Consider the following 20,737-nt stretch of genomic DNA (forward strand, 5'->3'; position numbering starts at 1 on the left):
TTTCTAAAGCGTTTTTGAAAAATCGCTTACCCCACCTTTAAGTAAATAAATAAATAAAAAATAAATAAAGTAAAAAGGAATAAAAATCTTACTGAACCCAACATTTTAAATAGTAGTGTATTTTGAAAGATCAGAATTTCAACGGAATTTTAAAATAATTTGGAACCAGTCCTGATTAGATAATTAAACAATAAATCAAAATAAGAATGAAACAAAGAACATTAAGGATAAAATATAGATAAATATATGAAAAATATAAAAATTTGTAACACTTTAGTATAGGGACCACTACTAACTAGTAGCATGCCTATTATTAACATACTGGCTGTTTATTAGTACTTATAAAGCACACATTCTGCATGACCATATTCTACATCCCTAATCCTAATTTAACTATGCCTTACTAACTATTAATAAGCAGCAAATTAGGAGTTTATTGAGGCAAAAGTCATAGTTAATGGTTTGTTATTGAGAATTGGACCTTAAAATAAAGTGTGACCAAAAATGTCAGTATATCCAGCAAGAATGTGACTATTAGATAAGGATTTTATTCCCATTAAGACTGGTTCAGAATTTTTATGGAACATTAGAATTCCTTGACTAGGTATAAGGATATAATGAGACTTTGAATGGAAAGCTCTCTCGTCCAATCCTGACCTTGGGCAGAGCTCCAGGCCACACCCTGATGGATCCGTAATTGAGAAGAGCCTGTACAATCCTCTCGGGCTCATGGTCCATCTTGTAGGCCACCGCCTTCAGGATGTTATGCATCGGTGCGTCGCCGCCGTAATCCATTTCGTTGACCAAGGCTTTATACTTCAGCAGCAGATCCACCACGTCAGGGATGGCGTTCTTACATGCCATGTGCAGTGGAGTCTGCTTGTCCGCGTCACTGATATGTATGTCCGCCCCAGCAGATACCAGCATGTGGCAAACACGGCTGTAGCGCTCCAGAGACGCGCAGTCCTGCGGCTGGGAGCAGGCGGCGTTCAGCGCTGTGTTTCCTTCCTCGTTTTGTAGGTTAAGTGCAGCTCCGTGTCGTAAGTAGAGCTCCATGTGATCAGGAAGGCTATGGCGGGCCGCCACATGAAGGGGTGTGTCGTTATCATCCAAGCTCTGACCGTTGATCAAAGCACCGAATGCTAGTAGATGTTTGGCACACCTGGAAAAACATGTCAAGAACTTCAGTCTGGCTCTATTACATTCTGCATAAGCGATATAAATTTTGTAGGATATTACTTACTCATCAAAGTCAATTACACTTCTGATCAAAAGTCTGGTATAATAGTTTTTTTATTTTTATTTTTTTGAAAGAAGTCTTTTATGCTCACAAAGGCTGCATTTATTTGATTTGAAAATACAGTAAAAACAGTAATATTGTTATCTATTAGAATATATTTTAAAATGTAATTTATATCCATGATGCAAAGCTGAATTTTCAGCATCATTACTCCAGTCTTCAGTGTCACATGATCCTTCAGAAATCAGTCTAATATACTGATTAAGCACTCAAGAAACATTTCTTATTATTTTCAAAGTTGAAAACCATTGTGCTGCTTCATATTTTTTACAGAAAACAATGATACACTGTAATTCAAAAGTTTGGGGTAAGATGGGGTAAGATTGGGTAAAAGACGGGGTAAAAAAAACTGACAATAAATTAGTTTATTCAACAAGGATGCATTAAATTGATCAAAAGTGACATTAAAGTAATATCACAAAGTTTTGATATGAAATGAACGCTGTTATTTCTACTTGAAATAAATGAAATAAACTTTCTATTTATCAAAGAATCCTGAAAAAAATGTATCATGGTTTTTCACAAAAATATTATACAGCACAACCGTTTTCAGCTTTTATTCATTGCATATCTGATTTGATTTCTGAAGGATCATGTGACACTGAAGACTGGAGTAATGATGCTGAAAATTCAGCTTTACATCACCAGAATAAATTATATTGTAAAATATATATTCAAATAGAAAACAGCTATTTAAAACTGTAATAATATTTCACAATATTACTGTTTTTGATCAAATAAATGCAGCCTTGTTGAGCACAAGATCCTTTTTTTTTTTTTAAACATAAAAAAAACTTTATTATTCCAAACTTTTGTCCAGTAGCGTACCTTCATTTCAAGTGTCAATCTGACAGTCATTTGAAATTACAGAATTCACCACAGGATTTCCTGTAATTACTGTATACTGAACAAGCACTTACTCAAGTGAATCGAGTTCTGTGCACACGTGCAGGGGCATCTGGCCGTCTTCATTGGTTGCGTTGGGATTGGCTCCGTGCTGCAGCAACAGCTTGACACACTCGGGCTGGCACTCCTCACAGGCCTCATGCAGGGCAGTGGTGCCCCCAGGTGCCAGGTCCACTCGAGCGCCCCGCATTAGGAGATGCCGCAGACATTCGGTGAAACCCTGGCCAGCGGTGATGTGCAGTGGCGTGGTCAGCTCTTGTTCGTACGTCAATGACCACAGTCCTGAAAAAAGAGCAGAGTTATGAGATTATCTGAAGATTCAGATATTCAATACTACAGTTAGTCTGAAGCTTTATTTCATTTTCAATCAGGAAATCATGAACAGGCCTGGACAGTTTGAAAATTTAAGGTATTTTAGCCTGGATGGCATTCAGTGAGCAGGAAAAATCAGCAATTTAATGTATCCTTTTATTTATTTACCTTTATTTAAATGAAATAATTTTTTTCAAGCCACATCCAAACCATATGTGGTTGTTTTTCATCATTCAGGATGCATTGTGACTGTAATGTCATACTCAAAGTGCAGTAGCATTTGTCTCCTATGCAGTGCTCATTTTTGTGATCAGTATCAGTAAGTTTCATGGGAACAAACATAAACACAAACTCATAAAAAGACCCCAAGACAACCTCAAAGACACAGTCGGGGTGGGTGCAATAAGAAGAGAGCAATCTATGTGTAACCGAAACACATAGGGGAACAAATAACTATGACAGCAGGTGAGTCTGACGTGGAAATACTGGAAATGAGGATGTGCTAGTGTGACAAAGTTTGAGTGCTTGTGTACGTGCACAGGAATGTATACATTGATGGGATACTCAGACACAACTAAATGTGCATGACAATAAAGATCCTTGAGAACAGAAATTAATTACATTTAAAATCGTTAACCAATTTTAATCGTGTTTCACGCCATTTTGGACTATATTCTGTGCTAGTAATTAATTTTAGTCAGGTTTGAGATTTCACCCTGGTTTAATATTCTTATTTTCATACTTATAAGATTGTCTTATCATTCTATCTACCTCAAAAGTGTGAAACATTGTAAAAAATCAGCTTCATCATTCTAGGGAATGTCGTTTCCCTTTCATGGGAACTTCGAACTGCGTCCTCTAGGGGTTGCTATGGGGGGAACGCCTCGTCGTGACCCGTGTCTGAAACATACATTGAAAAAACACCAACTTGTTGGCCGGCGACAGCCATGACGTCACTACCGGTGCGACTATAGTATAAATAGGCGCCGGGAGCTACACATCATTCTCTTCTTCATCTTCATTGACTGTTTTGTTTGAAGCGTGCATTTCTGTGGTAAAAGTGATCTCTATTTATCTCATTATGGCGAGCACTAGCAAAGCATTTAAGGATGTGTGCATCCGTGTTGACGTTGTTTTACTCAGGGAACCATGGTTACATAAGTAACCTGAGACGTTTCCTCAGAACCTGAAACTGAACACAATGCATACAAGTTTTTGCACTGACACAAAGCTATAAATATTTAATGAGATTTGCATTGTCTAATTTATGATTGACAGCCAATCATTGTGGTTGAACCACTGCTCCCGTAAACATTCCAGCAACACACATTTGGCATCACAATTTTAATAACCTGCTCAGGAAGTCTAAAATATGCTAAAGTGCATTCAAAATTATAAGTGAGAAGTTAGTCTTAACCCTAGGTTAAAAATGGCCTCAACCTGGGGTCAAAAATGACATTGAATCAGTTTTAAACAGCGTGAAAGGTCTAGATTTAAAGTTTTAGTAATTTTGTTGTTTCATTTTGTATTTTATTTTTTTAAGCTTTGCATCACAGGAATAAATTATATTTTAAAATATATTAGCATAGAAAGAGTTGTAATAATATTTCACAATATTACTGTTTTTACTGTATTTTTGATCAAATAAATACAGCCTTGGTGAGCATAAGAATCTATCTATCTATCTATCTATCTATCTATCTATCTGTCTGTCTGTCTGTCTGTCCGTCCGTCCGTCCGTCCGTCCGTCCGTCCATCTGTCTGTCCGTCCGTCTATCTGTCTATCTAAGGTCAAACCTAGGGTCAAAATTACATTAAATCAGTTTTAAACAGCGTGAAAGGCCTAGCTTAAAAGTTTCAGTGATTTTGTTGTGTCATTTAGTATTTTCTTTTATTCCTTTTTTTGTAATTTCATTGTTTGTTTTTTTTGAGTGTATAGATATTCAGTTTTGTTATTTTAATACATAAAGTTACTAATTGAAAATTAGAAAATTTTCCTTGCCAACAAGTATATGTATTATATATTTGAAGTTTCTTTTGTTTATTTTATTTTAATTAACAAAAATATTTTATGGTAATAATTTTTTTATATAATAAAAATAATAATAATAAGTAAAAATAATAAGTAATACATTTTTATATAATACATCCCTATAAAGCCACACATGCCATTTTAGTTAATGCAACAAAAATGATTAATGTAGTCACAACACAACTACATTACACAAAATAATTAAGCAAACTTCATTTTTATGTATTTTAATGAATTAAACACAATGGAATTCAGTTGTGATAAAAAATCAATTCTGTTGCTTTAGCTCATTTTAACTAAGTAAACTGAACAAGCAGCAAAACTATTTTGTATAGCAAGCTATCTTAACATAATTTCACATTATTTGTGTCCCTGTAACATACTTAGCCCTCTGTAGTTGAATCTGAAGTTCTTCCACTCCTCTATGTTGCTGGTGTCATATATGGCATCTAAGAGATAAGCATATTCTGGGTCATCAACGATACTAATAACAGTGAGGTCATCTCCGACCAGAAGCGCATTCCAGAACTGGAGGATAAGTCCTGACGCCTGAGCAGTCGCGATTACATCGCTGCGATATTTCTTTTGTTTGCGAAACTTAATCTTCGGCCCCATGTGTGAGGTAAAGCGAGGAGCAGGTGCGAATCAGCCTCTTCTTTGATTGCCTGGGTTAGTCTTAAGACTGGGCACAATGTTGTAGATGATTGCCCTGAATATATTTGCTTAGTCTGTTGCCTGTTTTTAGATATAGTGGCTATTTTAAGGCCGCCTGGCATGACCTTTAGAAAGGTCCAGAAACCTGATGCTGTCTGGCCAACTAGATCCGAGAGGTAATCAGTTCAAGTAATCACGACAGTCAAACTCAACTCAAACAACTTGAGTTCTTACCTCTCACTTTTCCATTTGCTCTCCAGCGCATGGCTCCTCCTTGAGGCTGGATGACCAGGTCTGAAGGAAAGCCTTTTGAGAAGATCTCTTTCACGGCTTGTACATTTCCAGTGTAGAGGGCATTTTGGACAACAGGGTCCTGGCACACCATCGGAGGGTTTCCCACGGTCTGCCTCGAAGATGTCCCTCTGGCTTCTTTCCTCAGCAGGTAGCCACTGAGAACTGGGGCAGCCAGTCTCATCTGGTGCCTTTCCTGCTCTAAAAAGTACAGAGAGCTTGGATTATACATGAGACTCCTTCTAGACATGAAGCTGATTGTGACTTCACACTAGCTTCTTAGAATTCTTTTGGTCGAGACACTAAAAGGCCTGAGATCTTTTAAATGGCCTTCTGCTGTTGCTCTCTGGGCTTGTTTTGATATCCGAGTAGGAACTTGGCCACGTGCAAACGGGACTATTTTTACAGAGTCACATGTGTGGGATATAACAGCTACAGTGACTTGCTGTTTATATCAAAACAGGTCAGCTCTGCGGAAAACCTTGCTAGTATTTAATAACAGCATTTATGGATACTTTTCAGATCAATATATACTGTATTCGGTGCTTCATATACTCATAATTATATTATGTGTTCATGAATTACGAAGTCAGTGACGTTAAAAACATTTGAATTCATTTGATTTTTGCAATGCTTTTCAACCTATCTGTCAGAGTTATTTCAGAATTTATTTATACAGTTTTTATTTCAGAAATATTCAAAATTTTATAATTGTCACTCTTTTCATCTATCTATCTATCCTTTAAACTTTCAAAGCATTTTAAATCATTTTCAAAACTTTTAAATAAGACTTTGTAGCTTTTCTAGTTAATGTTTCTTTATTTTGTATGAGTTAAATTATTTCCTTTTTAATTTCACTTCATTTCTAGATTCAAATTCAAATTGCAATTCTTCATCTTGCTTGCTACCTCAGTTCAATTCAAAATCAGGAACTTTAAATTTGAATTTAAAATGCATTCTCATCTCTCGTCTATTTATCTTTGTATGTTTCCTCAATATAAAAAATGCATCATAATGCAATAATTACGAATATAATTTCTTAAATGACGATCAGCCATCTCTTCCCCCCCCAATGGCCCGGGTATCATCAGCAAAACATGTAGGCACTTTCCCGCCCCATTGCCTCCCAAATGTATTTTAAATATCATTCCTTGTAACGCAATTATTTAAAACGTTGAACTAAACACTTACTAATGGGGAAAAAAGACAGTGACTTCCATGAATTCATTTCTCAAATGGTGGACATTCAATTTTTGTGGAGGCAGGGACTTTCTCAAGCAAGAAAAAGAAAGAAGTGCATTGAATCAGCACTCCCTCGACTCGTTCGTCTTACTCCCTGCGGACAACACACACACGCATATACATATGCACGTACGCAGACACACACTCGTTTGTCTTGCTCCCCGTGGATAGAAGATGTCTGTCATTTTGTCCTGCCGTGAGCTTAACAGTGAGGCCATCTGTAGGGTTAGGATGGTCCGCTCGCTGCTGAGGACCGGACTTCCAGAACAGGCTAATGATGGTAACCTTCATCAGTGCAATTAGACAATTAGTTCCTGCTGATTATCTCCCACTTAATACTGCCATCACCGCTGCGCCTCATGTTAAAATCATAAGAATACATTGATGAAACATCTATTTGGCATGCGACGCTAGACGGTACTAATGAATTTACTAATTAAAGGAACAAAGAGCAGACCAAGAATTAGAAATGCAAGCTAATTGGTTGAAACTAATTGATAACAATGAATATTTTTCGAGGAATAACCAACATGATTATGAGCTGTTTGAATGCTGTCTAAATGGCGCTGTGAGCTTTGAATGCGAAAATCCAGAATGGTGGGATGAGATGAAAACTGCTCTGATGAAGCAAAGACGGATCGAAGAACATCAAGAAGCCTTCAAGAGTATTAGTTTGTGGTTTGTTCAGTAAAGTGAACATCTACTGTACTTCATGCAGGAGTTTCCGGCCACTTACCTACAGCAAATGATGTTGCAGACAGTCATGATGATCCTATTTTGAGACCTGGATGAACTTTTGCTGAATTCCAAGGAAGTCCCGAATCTTTCAGTGGAGAAGGTGGTCCTAGTGGTGCAAATACAGTTAGTCCTTCAGACTCATAAATGACCATGAACTGTTTCTTAAAGAATAACCTGGTGGTTCCTCACTGTTTAAGACTCATGTCAATATGAAACAATGGGGATGGCTAATATAAGATTTACTACCAGGGCTGCATTTATTTGTTTAAAATTTCAGTAAAAACAGCAATATTGTGAAATATTATTGCAAATTAAAATAACTCTTTTCTATTCTAATATATTATAAAATGTAATTTATTTCTGTGACGGAAAAGCTGAATTACTCCAGTCACGTGATCCTTTGGAAATCATTCTAATATGCTTCTAACTTTTTATTTTAAATTTTTTTTGTGGAAACTGTTTTTTTGTGTTTCAACATTGTTTGAATGAGAAAGTTCACAAGAACAGTGTTTATTTGAAATATAAATCTTAAGTAACATTATAAATATCTGTAATGTCACTTATGATCATTTTAATGCATCCTTGATTAACAAAAGTATTAATTTGCTTAAAAAAAAAGTTACTGACCCCAAACTTTTGAACAGTAGTGTATTAGGGTGGCAGTATGAGCAAATATTGGTCTTGTTTAGTGAGAATATGTACTAATATATCTTTAAAATAACTTACAAAGTCATTATTCTGAATTGTTCCATCATGTATATCGTCATAAAAGAAGGTGCTGTAGGCTGATATACAAGTTGTAATAATTTTGAGTTGCTCTAACAATACAACAGCAACTTTAATGTGGTACCAGACAGCATCTTCCTTTGCTATCCTCAAGATTGGGCTCTGTTCAGTTCCGAAACATTAACTTTGGGGGATTAATTGAATTTCCAAGGCTAAGACTCATCAATATGCCTCAGTAGAGAATATTATATAAAATTAATTTATGCAGCAAGTTTGCCAAAATCGTGATTCAACGTTGGCGCCGCCATCAAAAGTTAGCTGGCATTATGAGACATAATTCTTCACGAGACTGGCGTTTATGATAGCCGCATTGTCCCGTTGCTCAAAAAAAGCTGGCAATTCTGTTTTATAGCTGGTTGGTCCTAACGTTTTGAGTAGATTATTGAAATTTAGTAATGAGGTGAAATTTGTAATGAGGTTAGGCTGACACGCTTGCATTTTCTTTCTGCAAAATTGCTTTCTGTCGTTCTTTCGAGCGCCCGGAAACCACAATGCACGGTGTATGTTGCTCTGTTGATTGTGTACGATCGGGCACCCTCTTCATTATGGCAATTGAGAGGGTCATATTTCAACCTAATAGCTCTCGATAACTTTAACAATTGATCACAACCTCATTTTATTGCGAGCCGAGTTAATACACGCTTCCCTGCCAAGTAGAACATTTTCTAATGATGTACTTGTGCACCAAAACAATGCGGGGCCCAGCGCCTGCATTAGTTACTAATGTCCCCATCCGTAATGTGCTTATACCACCCAAAAGAGAGAGGGAGAGGGAGAGAGAGATTGTGTGTGCAGAAATGAAATGAGCACATGGGGATCTATGAGGGAACCGCAAGATCAAGGGGAACATGGTGATGATGACGATAACGCTTAAGACATTGTCATTAATGACACCATCACCCTCGCTGTAATATGTCCATAGACATGCCATCATTAGCATATATAAGATCATCAGTAAGGCTTATCGTAGGAGCCAGAGAGGGAGGGCTGGGAATACGAAACATCATGTCGGGGCCCAGTGTTCCTCAGACTTCCCTGATTAATGAAGGACAAAGCATGATTTGTTTTCACCAAAGCTTCCCCCTTGTGAAATACTTCATTGGTCAGCTACTAGACTGTAAAATGGACAAGTTATTATTTCAGCATTTTAAATATGAAAATAAAATTGTATTTAAAGCTACTTATTCTGGTTTATCAAATGCATGTGTCTCTCACAAGGCGTGCGACCTCGAGCTTTGTGTCTTTCACCATAAATATCGTTTCATGTCCATAAATAAGCTTCACAGACACAGGGTGTCATGTTGAAAAATCCAATTACTCCACCAAAATTGAAAATTTGTCAGCATCTATGTAAAAGTTATTAATTACAATTTGCTAGACACCTTAGGCATGTGTGATTGGTTTGAAGCAACAGTAGCTGGCATATTTCCTATATATTTAGTTAATAATAAACAATAATAATAAAATATAATAAAACAGTGCAATTTGGCGCTTACAGATTAAAAAAACAACCAAAAAGCCATATATTTTAAAATATGTATTATACATTATAATAATATATTATATAGTAATACTGTATGTACATTATATATTTTTGATTCATAAAGATATAATCAGAATGCGTTTTTTAACAGAATATACATGAAAATGAATGAAATGTCTATTTGTGATTTTTTTTCTCTACACATAATTTAGCTGTTATATACGCACACACACATACATTTTTATTTTATTTTGCGGTGCAGGCAATATACTTTTGCTTCTAAGAATCATATAAAAATAATCATATTTTTCAGTCACCGTGATATGCTTAGGTTTCTTTTGTTTGAAACACAGACATCTAATTGTTTGGTTTTGTATTTGTGCTGTATAGGTTGTTAGATTCAACATATTTGTATTAATTTGCCCATACAAATAGTTAACCCAGTGTGGGAAACATACTCACATGGTATATGAAAGTGTTGCTCCATTCCATCCTAATCTGTGACTATTTCACTCACTACCTCCTGAAAAAATCAATATTATGAGATTCTGTGAAGATTGCGAAATATTCCTGCTCCAATCTCAATAGTGTTACAATGACTCCATCTAGTGGCAAAAACACATTACGGAGTGACTTCTGCACATCACTTGGTGTAAGTAAATGCAGGGTCACAGACCTAGAGGGCCCTGATCTGCATGATATTACACACTGCAAACTGCATTCTATAAACTCTAAAACCCTTTATTAAATTAGAGACATTTAGTAGAACAAGCAGCTTTAGTGAGAAACTCAGACTTTCCTTGGTCACTAAATCACATTTAAATAAATTATACCCTCATTACACATCTGAAATCAGGAATCAAATGCATCAACTCACATTTATGTAAATTCATGACTTCATGTATTCATTGTATTTTATGTATTCACTGAATTCAGTAACTCCATGGTAACGGCACTGGTGGACACTTTTTAAATAGTCATATTTTACTAACAAAACTCAGAATGCCATTCCCATGTTTGTGGACATATACCATATAAGTACCATGGTATTCATTGTACATATGGTGTGGTCATTGGTCAATCAATCTCATTCTCTCCTCTTTGCTGTGTTCTTCTGTTCTCGTTTCCTAATTCAGGATAATGAACAGTTGCACTGAATTTTTTTGTGTGCATTTATTAATATTGAAGAGTGATTGCAAACATGGCCCATTTTACATATGACTTTTTTTAAACTGAAAGGCTCCTCCGGCTCTTGGACAGCTCACAGGTGATCACTTGGAGCTGGTGTATTTGGTGACGGCCTTGGTGCCCTCTGACACGGCGTGTTTGGCGAGTTCACCGGGCAGCAGCAGTCGGACTGCGGTCTGCACCTCTCTGCTCGTGATGGTCGACCTCTTGTTATAGTGAGCGAGCCGTGAGGCCTCTGTAGCGATGCGCTCGAACACATCATTAACAAACGAGTTCATGATGCTCATCGCCCTGCTGGAGATACCGGTGTCGGGATGAACCTATGGAGGAACATGTATACACACACATAATTTGATTAAAGTCACACATTCAGTATGTTTTTAGGTCATGTATAGTAGTCAACATTTGAAGTGGATCAAAAAAGATAAAAGTTGTCCTAAGACAAGAACGCATTTTGGTTTTAGGACAACTTTGATGAAAGGTTTTGATCCACTTCAAATATTGACTACTGTAGTTCATTGAACTAAACTATAGGATGTTTTCCAAACAACGAATCAAATTTCAAAGAATCAGGTTAAAAAAAACGATTCAGTGATTCTTTTTCGTCATTAGGTAGTCACATATGGGGATTCTGATAGGTGCGTTTTTTTTTTTTTTTTTACACATTCTATGCTCGTGCGTTGCGTTACATGAGCAAAATGTTTAAATAAAGTCGCGGTTTATGTCTTCTGGTTATATTTTATTTGTAAAGGTGTGTCCCTGTTGATTTGCAGGCAGCCATAATTCACTGCATAAAGCCATTTAGAACCTAGATACAATTTACATCAAAAGTACACTTACATTTATTGGATGAAAATGTTATTTCACGTTTTGAGAGAGAGAGATATATATATATATATAAATTGTTTTCGCATGGGTACTGACAAAATACTTATACTACGCCCTTAAAGTATGTACTCTTTTGGTGAAGTACACACTTTTGAGTGTGTAGTAGAAGAGTAGGCAAGCTTTGGGGACATACTATCAAGTCACACAACTGCGTCTTTAAGGGACGCTCTGTCGCGTAGATACACGCACCCTGTCACTGTAAACTGGCTTGTCAATCATCTTGTCACAGTTAACATCCTCCACATTGAATTTCATTTAACTTCCTACGTATTGGAGAGAAAAGTAGCACATTGGTCTGCCAGTCGCGGGTCTTTCATGCCGAGAACTCTGCTCATATTTTATGCATAATGATGCATTTAAAAGTTAACGACCAAACGGATGTTTATAAAAAGTTTAACATTGCTGTTGCAGATTAAATACAACACACAACATTAAATAAATATTTTTTTTTACCAGGTTAAAACGTTGAATATTAGGAACTCAAACCCCTTTTTCTAAACTGCCGGTCGCGCACATCTGCCATATTTGTAATTTTTAGCGCGTTTTATTCGTGTTTGTAGTTCTGGACAGAATCCGTCACCAAAGCGCAATGGATTGTGGGCAATATTAGCCATTAGAGTGTGCACGGATCCACACTCCAAAAATCAACCTGAAATAGTAGACCATCCGGGGACTTTTGGCATACTCTTTTCAACACACCTATGCTTTGGGACACACTTATTCTAATCTCACATACTATTTAGAATGAATAGTATGAACATTGAGACGCAGGGCGAGTGATTCTTTCAGACCGGTTCCTTGAATCAGTTCGATCGATACACTGAAAAGATCCGACTCAAAATAATGATTCACGAATCGAACGCAAACGCACCGCATGCGGCGTCAAGCGCATGTCATCCACTTGAAATTCACACTCGGTTTTGTAATTGTTCTTTGATCATCTTTATTATTTATGAAAACTTTCTCACCTGCTTCAAAACTTTGTAGATATACACTGCATAAGTTTCCCTCCTCTTTGCTTTCCGTTTAGACGGTTTTTTGTCCCCAGGTACCTTACCTTTCTTCTTTGCTCCTTCATTGGACATCCTCGATTATTATTATTTTTTTTATTATTAATAACACTTGAGCAATATTTTGTTCTTTCAATGACGTGTTTGCCGCTTGGCAGGTTTTCAGCAGGTCTTCATCAGATATTTATGACGTGTACGGAAGTTTACACTAATTGGAAAGCATCTGGGCTCAATCTCGTGTGGCGGACGGAAGTCAGGTCAGCCTTCAGGATAGCCAGTAAGTGTTTCAGTCTATTTATTTTGCTTTTTAAGTGTATAGGCTGTCTCATGTGTCACATTTTAATTTGTAAAGTTATTTATTTTTTAACTAAAGGACAGATAACATTTACACAGAAATAAACAGATACAGACAAAAAAACAGAAATACACAGATAACATTTTGTTAGCTCTTTTTTCCCTTGTTTATAGAGTATCAGAGATCCCCTACTACATAGGCTACTGTCAAAATCGCATAATGAATGCGCTTGATTTATGAACTTACATTTCCAATTTGATTAATTAAATCAACTGTGATTTGTGACATTATATTCTTAGATGGCAAAGTTAGACACTGTTACAAAACATGAAAATGTATTTTTAATTTTCAAGACGACTTGTTACTGATACTGATGAATTAAACATGAAACCTAGTGATGTCATGTTTTTAAATCGTTACAATGTTGTTAGATTTATTGATACATATTTTATGGTGTTTTGCATATTATTTCAAAGAAGCAGTCCACAGCATAGTTTGATATCAAGTGTTGTTTTGCTTCATTGCAGGTTGCTTTATGCTGATCGTTTTGCAATATAATTCATGTCTTTGTATGATTTGATTTCACTTATTTTCACCCAAATAAGGCAGCAGTCAGAACTCATGACATTTGTTATTGCTATTTATTGATATTTTCTGTAGATTCAGCCATACTTGCACCCAATCTACAGTAAAATGCACTTTTGAAATCCACAAAACACCTGGCCAGAGAAGACACAGGGTTCAGGTGGTGAGAGGATGTTAATTGCTCGTCACGCCTACAGTTAAATAATTAGCTTCCGCCATAAAATGCCAATTATGTTAAAGAGCTGCACCTGCAGATACCCATTACAGAACAGCAAATTATGAGAGGCTAATATCTGTGCTACATTCAATTTTCATCTTAATGCTTTTCAGGAGAGTATCCTTAATAAATAATTGAGTTTTGTTGTAGTGTGTATTATGCACAAGTGTTGTCAATCAAGTGCCACTGCCAAAATATTATAGCTTCATGTAGGCTAGATTTAGAGTGTGTAGTGGTTGACCAGTATGCATTTTTCAGAGCAAGCTGTACGAATGATGATATGATGTTATAGAGACAATCCTGCTTAACAATTGAGATGCATAAATATATGCTGAAAATAATTATGTACTCACAAATGAATAATTTTCTGAACTTTATTCATGTAGCTTACTAAAGTATTTGAAATCAGAAATTGTCAATTGACTGACTTGGCATTTTGGAAGTTTTTGTTACTGACACAAGGGAGCGCTGCTGCTTCTCTTAAGCCTGCTGTGTAATATGGTTTTGCTGTTTGAGACAAATTTGAGGAAATGTCGTAGATATTTTGTTATAGGTCAGACTCATCAGTCTTGGATCTTTTAATGTGACATGCTCACTGGTGGCTAATTAATTATTGCGTTGAATTTTAGAATTTATTACAGCTTCAGAAATTTTGCTCCTCTTATGGTGACTGTCTAATGAGCAACCAATTGATCACATTTGCATGTGTGAAAGATGTTCAGATACAGCTGTTGATCTTAGGTTAAACTTAAAGGAGTAGCACCCAAAAATGAAAATTTACTCATCCTCAGGCCATCCAAGATGAAGATGAGTTTGTTTCTTCATTGGAACAGATTTAAAGAAATTTGATCCTCTGCAGTGAATGGGTGCCATGAGAATGAGAGTCCAAACTGACTGATAAAAACATCACAATAAACCACAAGGAGACTATATTAACTTTAAAGGGGTCATATGATGCAATTTCAAGTTTTCCTTTCTCTTTGGAGTGTTACAAGCTCTTGGTGCATAAAGAAGATCTGTAAAGTTGCAAAGACTTAAGTCTCAAATCCAAAGAGATATTCTTTATAAAAGTTAAGGGGTTTGAACTGATGGTAAAACTAACGACATTATTAACTGTCTTGACTCTTGATATTTACTTTAAAAGCTTGAAGCTCGCGATTATGGTAAGGGGCGTTACATTTCCGACGCGTGCTTGTGGTGTTCGGCCAATCACAATGCACTGGGTCAGCTGGCCAATCAGAGCAGACTGCGCTTGTCGGAAGGAGGGGGCTTTGTTGAAAACGACGTGTTTGAGAGAGGCGGGGCATAGAGGACCTACAATAATGTACAGTATTTGAAAAATAATGTGTTTTTTGAACATTAAAGCATGTCAACATATTCTGTTACACCAAATACACAAAATAATGATCTTTAAAATAGCATCATATGACCCCTTTAAAGCAATTGCTTCCAGCTAAAATACGAGTCGTCTATCCCATTGTTTTCTCCAAGAAAGTGTCTTGTCTGAATCAGGAGAGAAATATGCACAGAACAAGCACTGTTTACAAGCGAAAACAATCCAAAACCGTTCTAAACAAATATGTTGGTGGATTTTGATCTGAGAGGACAACAGGACAACTTTTTCACTGGCTAAAACATTATTATGGATTATGGAATCTTATTTTGGCCAATGCGACAGTTTAAAGTTAACTCCATAATGATGGATTTGTTTATTGTGTACACTTAGCTTCTTGTTTTACAAGACATTCATTGATGGGCTGGAGTGGTGTGGATTACTGTGATGTTTTTATCAGCTGTTTGGACTCTCATTCTGACGGCACCCATTCACTGCAGAGTGTGATCAGTTAACAGCCATTGGTGAGCAAGTGATATAATGCTACATTTATCCAAATCTTTTCAGATGAAGAAACAAACTCATTTATATCTTGGATGGCCTGAGGGTGAGTAGTTTCAGCAACTTTTCACTATTCTTTAAAGGGGGAATTCACTGTTGGCAAGATGGGCTTTTAATAATGTTGCCTGTCTATGCAGAATAATATTTTTTAATCACTGTAATAAAAATCAGTGTTGTAAATAAAACGCTGATAATTGGAGTACTTTTTACAAAAAAAAGAGAGAAAAAAATTAGCCTTTTAATCAAAATTTCACTATTAATTCAAATCTTACTTTTTTGGTAAATATTTATGTACTAGCAATTTCTGAGTGAAAATTGTGGTGTTCCCTTTAGCCAAAAACCTCAACACACCCATATTGCACTTGGTTTTGTTGCCACCCCTCTATCGATCTAACTGTCTGTGGGTGGAAATGCAAAAATGTGGAAAATCGATCTGTAGTTTTAACAAAAGCCCGAGCTTTTAAAAAGTTTGGTAGAATAGTGCATTATGACTTGTTTTGCATCATCCAGCGGAGTGGATGACAAATAAACAGGGATATCTCGGTATAGGTCATGTTTACATACACCTTGGTATAGGTTCATTTACATACATCAACGAAGTTAGAGCAATACAAAGCTGGTTAAAACTCTGTGAACATTTAAACATCTTGTTGTTTAGTGTTCCCTAATGTTCATGATCATAGACCCTCTTTTGTAGACGAGAACCCCTCTGGTTTCATTGCCTATGTAAGCACTACATCAGCAGGAGATTTGAAACATACTCAATAACCCATCAATATAGATCACAGAACTGTGTGCACTGACTCTTGGTCCTGTTGATTATGACCCACTTTAACCAAAGATGGTGCATCTGAAAGCTTTCCCAAAGGAGTTACATATTAATAGAGACCATGTTGAGAGGTAAAATGTTAACAGCCATTTATTATCTTGTTTGGTATACCTTCATCCGTGAGTGATAAGTATGAGAGTTGGGTATATTATTATGAAGTGACTCATATGTTTGGACTGCCATTCGCTGTGAAAGGTCATCGTGCGCAGTCATCAAACAGTCTGATAGAATTGCAGTGTGAATTGCTGAATTAAGTCAGAGCTTTAAAAGCGAAAAAGTAAAGAAAAAAAAAACTGCCCCATTGAGTAAACAACTTTATTTAGAATATTTAGGTATCACTTTTAAAATGCTTATCTGCTTTGTAGGTGTGCATGTCTCGTTTAGTAATTGCTTCTGTGTGCATTTATTTACACAGTTCACTTTAATTATAATAGCATTATAAAAAAAGAGTTGCTAAATAAACAATTTCCTCAGCTTTCCAGTTTGTGACCAATGATTTGTGTGCTGCAGGGTATTCCAGCTTGTGTTCAATTTCACGTTTTTGTTACTGGACAAAACCTTTTGATATTTTCAATTTCACAGTCCCTCCGATCTGACAAGTTCATTGTACGACAGGACTGATGTGTACCCTCAGGTCCACTCTCAAGAAAAGAGGTATATCCTTTCTTTTATGCCTTTTATCCATTTACAGCAGCCGTTCTTTTACCTGAGCCTCGAAATTTGCAAGAAAGAAACACAGCCAAACCTACAGTACAGTGTGTGACAACTTGTTACAAGGCCACCTCATCATTATTAGTGTTAATGCATTCTATTATGCAGTCTGTGTGTTGATGTCCATGCCTTTTTTGTCATTTTACAAATTATTTGTTCTTTGTAGAATGCAGTGTTATATTAGCATTAATTATATGATATATATTATTCATTAATATGTTGTTTAAAGCTTTTATTTTTATATTTTGAGTTTTCATTTTAAGTTTAATTTTAGTAATTTTGTTATGTGCTTTTGTTATTTGTATTTTTTTCTTTTTGTATAGTTACAGTACTTCAACTTTTCGGTTAGTTGCCAACACAACATTTTTATTAATTTAATGAAATATCTTTTTTTGTACTTTTTTAAGCTTAGGTTTTTCAGCTAATATTTATACTTCACTTCAGCTTTGTTTCAATTAACAACAATTTTTAGTAGTAGTTTTAGGTAACAAAATCTGACAGGGAGCTGTTGTTTATTCTCATAAAACTCGAGTATGATTTTACTTCATCAGTTCATTTAGAAAAATAGGATTTAGAAGAGTCTTTGTTTAGCTTCCTCTAGCTCAAACAGTAGAGTATGGTGCCAACTACGCCCAAGTCATGGTTTTGATTCCCAGGAAATGAATGAATTGAAAAAATCTTTAGCTTGATTGCAATCTAAGTCACATTGGACAAACCCATCTGCCAAATGCATAAGTAAATGTAGCTATTTTCTATATAATGATAAGAAAGGACAAAAATCCCATAAAGCAGCCCATATTTGGCATGTGCAATACAATGTGGAAATTCTGCCTTATGTGTACTATGAAATGAAATAATTGGAATGACATAAGTAAAAATATGTAGAGTAAATAATGCCATGAAATGTTCTATTAATGTAATTGCATATTTCAGAGCTTTGAGTAACATGCCACATTTTTTGTCTTTATAGCCATGATGAGTTCTACACTGACTCAACAAACCGGTAAAGATCCTCCTTATATGCTCCTTATTCTAGAGTCTAATAACTTTGAGGCATATTTTAATAGACTCTCATTGGTTTGATGCATGTGAAAAGATTTTTAATGAAGGGAGGTGAGATTTAGTTTTAGATCTGTCATCGATAAGCTCAAAATAATTTTGTAAATAATTTTTTTTCTTTTCACATTTTGTAACATTTTAGCCTAACCATTTGTTTCTCGTCATGAAAATAGCAGTGGTAGCTGGAATGGCATTACAGTAAATTATAAACAAACAAACAAAAACACTGATCCAATATCCTGAATGAAATAAATGAGGTGTTTTGGGCGTCCTCTACGCTCATCATAGCGCCATGTTCTGCCATTAGTCGGCGCACAGATTTAGATTGGCCACAGCTGTCCGATGATTTATTTCCTGGGTCAAGCAGTGTGGCCAGTGTCATTATGCTCACCGTCGCTTCTCAGTAAACGGTCTCAAGAGGCTGCCGCAAAACTGCAAAGCGTCATGATCCTCCAGTGTTTACAGCATGTCTCAGCACACATTAGAGAAGCGACCCTGATGCTCTCTGTTACTGGCAGTTCAGTGGTTTGAAATGAGATGGCGATACATATAATCTGTCTCAGTTTTAAGATACTTGCATTTTTATATTAGCTGCGGCATCTGTCTTAAGGCATCGCACTTGAGTGTGCACGTCTTACTCCAGCGTTTAAGCTGACTTCAGCGATATTCTCAGCTGAATGAGATTTTGAGTGTGTTCCCATGAGGCTGTAAAACAATGGGCAGTTCATCCTTTTTATCTGGTAAATGACACGTGTCTGGTGAATGTGCTTTTATATGTGTGGATGTCCACGTGCTCTCTGCTGTGTGGCTTTTTTCTCCAGTCATTGCTTATCTAGATGGAAGAATGTATTTATTTATTTATTTGATTTCATATTCACAGATAGCTGAGCAATAATTTGTCTTTTTGCTCCTGCATACAGAATATTTTTCATGTAGCATAATGTGTTAGCATAAAACTGTCATCATTTACACTTCTTCATATTGTCTCAAACCCATAATGTTTTTTTTCTTCTTCCATTGAACACAAAAGATGATGTTAGACAGAATGTTCAAAATTTCCATATAATGAAACTGAATGATTACTAGGGCTTGTGATGCACAATATATATTTGTACTATATTGGTTATCACATTTTGTTTGTGTATTTATCAAGATTGGATTTTTAATTGTGATTAAATTAACAGTTATTGGCCATAACTTGAACATAATTATAATTCATTGGTAGCAGACTGAATTTTAAAGGGGTCATGAACTGAGAAATCAAAATTCTCTTGATCTTTTGACAAATAAAAGGTCATTGTGGGATAAAAACATTCTGTAAGTTTCAGAATTCAACTTTCTCGTTAGTATAAAAACAGCTTATATTGAAGCAGATCTGCCAAAATGACAGGTTGTGGATTGTGCCACTTTATGACGTAATAGTGTGGCTAAACATCACCTCAGCAGAAGAAGATCCACGCCTGCTTGTACATCACTTCCTGTTTAGCCACACCCACTGATTCGTGCACGTAGTAGGTAAATGACAAGAGCAGCAAACACAGGTCTACACAGAAACCAAACGATAAACTTTATTTTTAATGAAGTGCCAGACCGCGTCAATAAGAACTTGGTCCTTTGTTCAGTTCATTTTACTGCGGATTCGTTTAAAAAAAGGCACAATTTGTTGCAGGATTTAGAAAGATTGAAACTAAAAGACGATGATGTGCCGGCTATATTGGATCCGATGTTGACTCGCACCACACAAGTGCGAGTAACTGTTTTTATTACGTGATCACTATTGCTTTGTCTGTTAAACAGATCGTTTGATATGAGTAATTATGCGTTTTTAACCGAAATCACTGCAGCGTCCATCTGTGAGGGATGTAGGTTGTCAAACATACACAACTGTTAGCCAATCATAGCAGTGGGTGTTTACTTCCGAGTCTAAAATCAGCCACGCCTATTCAAACAGAGCGTTCTGATGAGGGGGGTTAAAAACAGGACAGAAAATACTTCTAAATATATATTTAAAAAAAATCTTGATAACATTATAAGTGGACCTCAGAGAACGGTACAAAATAAATAAAAAAATAGAGGCAGTTCATGACCCCTTTAACACTGTTCAACCCTGAAAAGCGTTATCAAAATCTGAAAATCATATCGTTTTGTGTGAAGAATAGACTGAAATTTAACTTCTCCAACGTATCTGTCACATCTAATTTCCTATTCAAACATAACATCAGTAGCTGGGTTTCCATCCAAATGTGAAGCAAATCTTTTCAAAGTTTTCAAAGCATTATCATTTTGGGGTGAATTATCTCTTATTTGTGTTCCATTG

At 36.1% G+C, this 20,737-nt stretch overlaps 2 protein-coding genes and 1 long non-coding RNA gene across 6 annotated transcripts in view; 1 reads left to right on the plus strand and 2 right to left on the minus strand.

Moving 5' to 3' along the window:
• Positions 1–5,727, minus strand: part of LOC107690991 (ankyrin repeat and SOCS box protein 10-like) — a 10,321-nt gene extending 4,594 nt beyond the window's left edge. For 2 of the 3 annotated variants that reach the window (XR_001634504.1, XM_016489438.1), the window contains exons 1-3: positions 5,439–5,727; positions 2,221–2,488; positions 658–1,162 (exon numbers count right to left, since the gene is read on the minus strand). Coding sequence is in view for 1 of the 3 variants with exons in the window: in XM_016489438.1 (XP_016344924.1) it covers positions 658–1,162; positions 2,221–2,488; positions 5,439–5,727 (1,062 nt within the window). In the remaining 2 variants the exon portion in view is untranslated. Of the gene's footprint in view, positions 1–657; positions 1,163–2,220; positions 2,489–4,933; positions 5,399–5,438 lie in introns of those variants that run through there. The other variant, XR_001634505.1, reaches the window with a different exon arrangement.
• Positions 5,728–10,898: 5,171 nt separating this feature from the next.
• On the minus strand, positions 10,899–12,990 carry h2bk1 (H2B.K variant histone 1). 2 transcript variants are annotated; one of them, XM_016489419.1, is made up of 2 exons: positions 12,878–12,990; positions 10,899–11,252 (listed from the first exon to the last, which is right to left on the minus strand). In XM_016489419.1, the coding sequence occupies exons 1-2, from the start codon at positions 12,896–12,898 to the stop codon at positions 11,016–11,018; spliced, it is 258 nt and encodes an 85-aa protein (XP_016344905.1). In that variant the 5' UTR covers positions 12,899–12,990; the 3' UTR covers positions 10,899–11,015. The 2 variants fall into 2 exon arrangements, with proteins under 2 accessions (XP_016344905.1, XP_016344904.1); XM_016489418.1 differs by having other exon boundaries at positions 12,789–12,990.
• Positions 12,991–13,051: 61 nt separating this feature from the next.
• On the plus strand, positions 13,052–18,362 carry LOC107690976 (uncharacterized). The gene is made up of 3 exons (XR_001634503.1): positions 13,052–13,107; positions 17,233–17,304; positions 18,332–18,362. It is a non-coding gene; the product is annotated as an uncharacterized LOC107690976 (long non-coding RNA).
• The last annotated feature ends 2,375 nt before the right edge of the window (positions 18,363–20,737 follow it).

The sequence above is a fragment of the Sinocyclocheilus anshuiensis genome, unplaced genomic scaffold (assembly GCF_001515605.1).
Source record: "Sinocyclocheilus anshuiensis isolate Anshui unplaced genomic scaffold, SAMN03320099.WGS_v1.1 scaffold102, whole genome shotgun sequence".
In the NCBI taxonomy this organism is placed as follows: domain Eukaryota; kingdom Metazoa; phylum Chordata; class Actinopteri; order Cypriniformes; family Cyprinidae; genus Sinocyclocheilus; species Sinocyclocheilus anshuiensis.

Excerpts from the sequence above, each read along its gene's own strand:
- h2bk1 (XM_016489418.1), bottom strand. The coding sequence starts at position 12,905 with ATGTCCAATGAAGGAGCAAAGAAGAAAGGTAAGGTACCTGGGGACAAA. Across the intron at positions 11,253-12,788 it reads TCTACAAAGTTTTGAAGCAG|GTTCATCCCGACACCGGTAT; the intron begins GTGAGAAAGTTT and ends GTTCCTCCATAG.